Source organism: Xenopus laevis, chromosome 1L, assembly GCF_017654675.1.
Source record: "Xenopus laevis strain J_2021 chromosome 1L, Xenopus_laevis_v10.1, whole genome shotgun sequence".
Lineage (NCBI taxonomy): Eukaryota > Metazoa > Chordata > Amphibia > Anura > Pipidae > Xenopus > Xenopus laevis.
This window is the reverse complement of record NC_054371.1, coordinates 112,027,235-112,034,614: the sequence shown is the minus strand read 5'-3', so window position 1 is coordinate 112,034,614 and position 7,380 is coordinate 112,027,235. Positions and strand designations below refer to the sequence as shown.

Below are 7,380 nucleotides of genomic sequence, written 5' to 3'. Positions count from 1 at the left end.
TTTATAGGCTTCCTTGTCCTAAAAGTACTTTGTTGAAAAGAAAAGATATCCAGATCAAAAATGTAAGGCACAAAAAGTGTGTAACTTTCTATGTTAAATGTAAGACTTGCATGCCATTCATGGAAGCTACCAATAATTTATAGGTCCTTTCAGTATCTGTCCCTTTGATAGACATATATATACAGTGGCAGGCAATGGACCCTGACACCCCAGTCACCACCTTCTAAAAAGCATGTTACCTGAAGCCTGGAGCAAAATTATCTAAGAAATTGTCTGCACTAAGATTGCTCCTAAACTAAGTATCAGAATAACCCGGCAAAAGAAAAAGAGGAAGCTATGTCCTATACAACCTAGGGAGAAAATAAATGATAAGGTGAGGCATTGGTTGCCTGAAAGAACTTGCATGATCCACTGCTGGCTGTTTCTTGATAATGCATTATGAACTGACATGGCTGCTACACACCACCAATGTTCCCTCAAAATTTTGGATTAATTCTGACCTGAGCACACAGTTTTTAAAAATTGCACACACAAGTTTAAAATGTGCGCACAAAATAAATTTTTTGCAAAAATAGCAGAGAAGGAATTAGAGCAGTGATCCCCAACCAATAGCTTGTGAGCAACATGTTGCTCTCCAACCCCTTGGATGTTGCTACCAGTGGCCTCAAAGCAGGAGCTTATTTTTGAATTCCAGGCTTGGCAAGTTTTGGTTGCATAAAAACCAGGTGCACTGCCAAACAGAGCCTCAATGTAGGTTGACAATCCACATAGGGGCTACTAAATGGCCAATCACAGCACTTATTTGGCACCCCAAGAACATTTTTCATGCTAGAGTTGCTCCCCAACTCCTTTTACTTCTGAATGTTGCTCACGGGTTCAAAAAGTTGGGGATACCTGAATTAAAGGGAACATAGCACACCGCTATTTAAACATAAAACAAAGATGTTAGTTTGATCATAACTTTTTAAATGACAGAATAAACTTTTTGCAAGGCAAAAAGTGTAAAATTTATTAAAAGCACCATATCTGATCATGATCTGATCATGAAGGGACAAGGTTAGATAGTATTGAAACCTACAAGATGGTACTTTGTGTAGTCATAGGCACTGAATTAGGAGCACTACTGTATCTTTATAGTAAACACGGAAACGGTTATTTAAGTTTGTTAGTTTAATTTTTTATTGATATGCAATTTCCAAAGTCAGAATGTTTTGATTTATGCTGTATAGTTGAGAGAAATGATGGAAACTAAAGTTTTTTCTTGGCCCTCCGGGTACTTGAATGTGATGACATTGTCCTCCTCTGCGTAGGAGAATATCCATTTCCTGAAAATGAAATATATGTAAAAACCGGATATGACGAAAGTTAATACTTATAGTACGGGTTATCTAATAAAAAAGTTTTAAAAGAAAAAAAAAAATTGGTGTTGGTCTAGGCAGCCTCTCTCTCTCTCTTAAAGGAGAATTCAACCTGTTCTGAAAAAAACCCGTACCCCCACCCCAGGTAGACCCCCCCCAGGCTAACTACCTCCCCGGGGAGATGCCCCATACTCCATACTTACCCCTCGCCGCAGATTCTTCCAGTGAAGTTCCATGCGTCCATCTTCCGGCTCATCTATAAGCTGACTGCGAGATCGGTATTTCTGCGCACGCGCAGTTGAAGCAGTTTGCGCAACTGTGCATGCGCGGAATTACACGGAAATTGCCGATCTCGCAGTCAGCTTACAGAGGACGCAAAAGATGGACGCGTGGAACTTCACTGGAAGAATCTGTGGTGAGGGATAAGTATGGAGTATTGGGCATCTCCCAGGGGGGGTAGTTAGCCTTGGGGGGGGTGGGTCTACCTGGGGTAGGGGGTACGGGTTTTTTTCAGAACAGGTTGAGAACTAAACCCCACTTTAGGCAAAAGTCCCACTGCCCCCATGCCTCCCCCTGTACAGTCTTACCTCTAAATTATGTCCCCTCTTGAAATACTGACTGCACATGCAGAGTCAGCCCATCAGAGCCTACAGGCGACATCTTCATCGCTTCAATATTATTCGTTACATGAGCACCGTATTGGGGCATGCACAGTTGGAGCAATCTTCTGGATCGTTACAACTGCACATGCGCTGAAAGTAATGGAAATTTCCAAAGGGAAGAAGCCACTAAGAATACCGAAGCACTGGAAGATGGCGCCCGTGAGCTCAGCTGCTCTGACTCTGCATGTGCGGTCAGTATTATAAGAGGGGACACAATACAGGGGTAAAACTGTGCAGGGGGGGCAGGGAGGGGGGCCAGCGGGGACTTTTGCCTAAAGGGGGTTTTACTTCTCCTTGGTGGTGGCACACGCTCAGATTGGGGGAGATTACTCACCCAGCTACAAATCTCCTCTTCTTTAGGCGACTAATTCTCACGAAATGCCTTGCCTCACGAGGAAACTTCGGAAAGCTGAAGCGATCCGAGTGCCATCCCGCCGGCGATTCACATTTTAGCCGGCGGGAAGGCATTTTGGGGAAATTAATCGCCCTAAGAAGAGGATATTTGTCGCTGGGCGACTAATCCCCCTGAATTGCTATGTGTGCCACCACCCTAAAAGATGCAAGTGGGGGAGGATTAAGCCTGGGGAACCATTGTTGTGGTATTGGCAATCTCTCTCTTCTAAAAGCTAATGGCGGGGGAGGACAAAGCCATGTGAATGAAAGCAATGCCTAGGTCAGGAGACACATCCCAAGAAATGCTACCAGGCAGGGAGGTGTCAGCCATTGAATACTATGATCGGAGGTAAATAGGGACCACCATGTGGGGTTTACCATGATGTGTTATGGTGGCTTATCAATTTTATGATCATAACTTTGTAACTAGAATGTGTTCAGTAGAACAACAATTTTATCCATACCACACAAATGTACTCAATTTTGACGGCTCAGCCCGCAGTCCGTGAGTCTAATTGAAATGTCCCACATTTCTCTTTGATCTCCTGCACTGATGCCAGAAAAAGATACAAAGTTTCTCAAACTTAATTAGATCATTTTGTAACTAGATGTGGTACGGTGTCTTACCAATTTTCAAAAACAGGAATTTTTAGTTACAAAGTTATACTTTGTAACAAAAAATTTCTGTTTTTGAAAATACATGCACTTGAAAAGACATTAGATTACTTATAATACAGGGGACAGGGAATGTGCATTGATCAGTCCCCCCTTTTGGCATGATCCCCTCCCTTATTGTATTTGTGGGCAGAAAGGATAGAAAAGATCATTTAGAAGGGTATTCTTGCACTATACCACTCCTAATATATACTATAGTATACCATATACTAGACAGGTTGGTTAATAGTACACTGGCATAGTAATTATAATTGTACACATGACGTATAGTCCATGTGGCTTGCAATGTCATTAAATCCCCTTAATGCATACACAGGCTTTTTTGTTCCCCCTATTATCTCTTGACCCGTAAGGGCAGGTCAAGAGTGGGAGTCAAAATAGGCCATGACATATCACGTACACATAGACCCAATCAGCCTCCTACCAGCCCAACAGTGATTGTTTATGGCATCTTACAGCAGCCCCTCTGGTGTGTGCCAGAATTCACAGATTAGTCTGAGCTTGAGTGATGTTAATGTAAGATTATTGGGCCTCACTGAGAATTCTCAGGTCGTTGCAATTAACAGATTATGTTTTCAGTAACTTTTAATGCATTATCCATACCTCCGAACTGTCCCGATTTTCCCTGGACAGCAGGGCTGAAACTAGGAGTAGGCAGAGTAGGCACGTGCCTAGGGTGCAAATCTGGGGGGCGCCAGGCACGCACCTGCTCTGTCGCCTACCCCATGTCCGGCCCCCTCATTCCCCATCTTCCTGCGATTCCTTGCATGCCGGCGTCAACTCGCGCATGCACGCCGGCGTCTTCTGCGTATGAGTGTGCTCTGCAAGCGCGGCGGCCGGCCAGGTTGCCTAGGGTGCCTGCCAGGTGTGGCCTGGCTCTGCTGGACAGTACAGATTTTGACAGCTCAGCCAGCAGTCCCTGAGTCTTATTGAAATGTCCCGCATTTCTCTTTGATCTCCTCCACTGATGCCAGAAAGAGGTACAAAGTTTCTCAAACTTTTATAGAGGAGGCAGAGAGCCCAGAATACTCAGCACATGCACTTAAGATACAATTGTAACTAAGATAAGCAGGTCACTGGGGGAAACTGGAGACTATCAGCTTAAAACACAATTTCAACTTCATTAACAAAACTTTAATAAAACATTACCCTAAAACCCACAGAAATGTGTTCAAACTTTCCATAACCTGCCAACTTTTATAAAATGGACGTGGTTTTTAGGGGGTGGGCGTGTCACACAAAATGGGCGTGTCACCTAACTATGTGCTGCAGATTTTGTTTTTTTCAAATGTTTGGAGTTACGTCCGACATATAAATTAGAATATGGGTAGCAAAATTTCATTTTACAATTGGATTCTAATACTGATTATGCGCACCGTTCAACTGTAGTCTTTTGGGAGCCCTCCATATTTCTACATCATGGAATTATCCGACGTACATCACCGTGCTGCATCAGACAGTCACATAACTGTGTGCCGCGAACACACGACACTGATTTCGACAATCCTACGTGTGCAGCATTGTGGGTAGTCCGCTGCCCTTTCTTTACCTCACTGGCACCATTACTTTACGTGGGTCAGATTCGCGTGGTAGCGTATTTCTGGATTCTCTGACGCACGCATTAGTAATACGTCCGCCTCCATTCCGCACCGGGGTTCCCTATCACCAGCACGCCCTGCACGTATTCTGTGTCACTTGCCATACCACTCCCTGAGTTTGTCTGTTCGTATTGTCTTCATTGAATGTGTTTCCAAACCCCCAATTTATCACTGACCTACTCACAAAGTTGGCGATAGACACGGAAGACATAAATACGTGTCAGATCCATAAGCTCTGTTATAGGAAGATGCGTTCACCCCTTGTCATACTGCTTTGGTAAAGTCCACTGTCTGCTATGAATAGGGTTCACCTTATGGTTTTCTCCGCATTGTAGGGCTCAGCGGCGTCTGCTTGGGTAGAAACCATATCAACCAACCAAGTAGGGGTGTTTTATTTGAGCGACGAAACTTGTTTTCCCCCTTAACTGTTAATGGATTTGTAACCCCCCGACTTCAGGCTAAGGGGCCATGTGAGGACACCCGCTGGATTATTTATTTTATTCCATTGGAAGGCGGTGACCTCTCAGGCCACACCCTCAGAATCCCCCCTCCCCTGCCGGATTGGTTTGCTCCGTGCCTGGGTTCATTGTTGCTTGGCGCCGGTTCTAAGATGGCGCTGCGGAGTCGCTGAGTGTGAGTGAAGGGGACACCCGGGGACCGGCAGGGCGGAGAAAAGGGCGAGAGATTCCAAGAATTAGAGAGAACGTCCTCCTTATTAACCAGCACCGCCGGCGGAGTTGGATTAGTATGCTCTCGGGACATGGGCGAGAAGCTGGAACTAAGGCTGAAGTCCCCAGTGGGAGCCGAGCCTGCTGTCTACCCTTGGCCGCTGCCTGTTTACGTGAGTCCGGGGTCGGGGGCTAAAGAAGGCCGCACAGGTCTAAGAAGTTGCGTTTTTGCAGGTTCAAACATCAAACCTCTTGCACTTGTTTAAGAGTTACACCATGGCAGAGACATAGTGTGAATATATATATATATATATATATATATATATATATATATATATATTCATTGTGTGTTGATGTGTATTATTATAAATGAGGGTGTATATCGTACCTTTCACAAAATTGCTCAGTTGCTTTTATATGCGGGACTATTTTGTCTCCTGACAGGTTGGCCTATCTGTACTTTGATCACATACAATCTTCTTGATGTGTGTTGGCATAATACAGATGTATCTGTGCATCGGGCTGGACATTTGTTTATTATATGTGGAAGCCAAGATGTCCATTCAGTGATCACTGGTGTCAGATAATGTTGCCATTTGTATTTCAAACTGCTGCATGTGTATTTGTTACAGTAACATACATATGCAATACTTTACAAAGGCTTTGTTTATTAAAATGTAGTGTCACGTGTACAATGTGTGTGTTGGCTGACATTTATAAATAAACATGTGGCTAATATTCCTTTCTATTGAGGAATGACCCTGGTATGATCTTTGTCCTATACAGTTCCAATTGACAATTGGATACACATTAAAGAGAGTACACATGGCTGTTTTAAAATAAATTGACAGGTTTACAGCAATATTAGCTTTTTATCCATTCTCTATTGAGTTGGTTTTAGTTAGTAAACAACCACTTTTCAACCATGTGCATATTTATTGTTCAGTCTTAAGATTTTCATCATACATTTAATCAGAATACAATGTTCACATTCTGCAATTTCTTCAAAAGCTTTGGACTGACAGGCCAAGTTTAATTGTTTAATATCCACGCTGGTTTGATGCCAGTATGTGACAGCACATGCCCAACCCTGAATAAGTTGTTATGCTGTGTGTGCTTTATATGGGTGTGTATGTATTTGCACTGTGATGATAAAATTTACTATTAGTGCACTGTAAATGTTGAGTTTTACCCTCTTTTGCACATAAGTAGTAATGATAAGCATTATACTCGTACTATGACTCTGCTGAAAATAGAAATGACTTGGAGTTATCCTGGATGTACATAAAGCTCTTCTAATGCTCTATTCACAATGACCTTGGTTACACTCAAAGTAGCCACTGTTATCTTTTGACTCCCAGCATTCCCTGATAGCTTTTGCTCTCTGATGATTCTGGGATTTGTAGTTAATTAACATTGTCTTTGTGGATTTTGGACCTACTTCCCCATACCAGTTTAGCAAGGTCAAACCTAGCCTCACTAAAGTGGTTTATGACTTCTATAAAGAAGCTGGTATTGTTTATTTAACCTTTATATTGGCAAGTGCCTAAGTTCATATTCAATCTGGTTTCTGTTCTGTGGTAAACTTATTAAAGTAGTTTTTATTGCTGCCCCATAGTGTATGAACCGCTACTTCTTTATCAGATACTGTTACAAGTGTGTAAAATATGGATTGCCTAAAACTGTCATTGAGTTGCCCACAGGCATACGCATATATATTATACGTTTTTCTTGGCAGTTGTGGCTTGTGTAGTTTACCAGTTTATAAAGAGCCGCTCTATTTTAATCGCTCCCGCCTCCAGGTGAGAAAGGGTTAACAAACTAAAGAAGAGTGATTGGTTAAGGAAGTCACATAGCGTTTACCCGCTCGATAGCAACCGTTGCTCCCCCTCCCATCCTTCAGAGTCTGTGAGTGGTTATGTTGTTAAAGAGCCAGTGTCATTTCTTGTTAATCGTACGGTCACATGAAAATATATTATAATTCCTGGATTAATAATTACATGTCCAATTGTGTTTTTTGAGGATC

At 42.8% G+C, this 7,380-nt stretch overlaps 1 protein-coding gene and 1 long non-coding RNA gene across 3 annotated transcripts in view; one reads left to right on the top strand and one right to left on the bottom strand.

Annotated features, from left to right (window-relative positions):
• Positions 1 to 1,155: 1,155 nt before the first annotated feature.
• Positions 1,156 to 5,158, bottom strand: LOC108712868. The gene is made up of 2 exons (XR_001935063.2): positions 4,465 to 5,158; positions 1,156 to 1,325 (listed from the first exon to the last, which is right to left on the bottom strand). It is a non-coding gene; the product is annotated as an uncharacterized LOC108712868 (long non-coding RNA).
• A 135-nt stretch (positions 5,159 to 5,293) lies between these two features.
• Positions 5,294 to 7,380, top strand: part of dot1l.L (DOT1-like histone H3K79 methyltransferase L homeolog) — a 61,528-nt gene continuing 59,441 nt past the window's right edge. For both annotated transcript variants that reach the window (XM_018255338.2, XM_041562086.1), the window contains exon 1: positions 5,294 to 5,527. In XM_018255338.2, the coding sequence (XP_018110827.1) occupies positions 5,447 to 5,527 (81 nt within the window). In that variant the 5' untranslated portion in view covers positions 5,294 to 5,446. The remainder of the gene's footprint in view (positions 5,528 to 7,380) is intronic.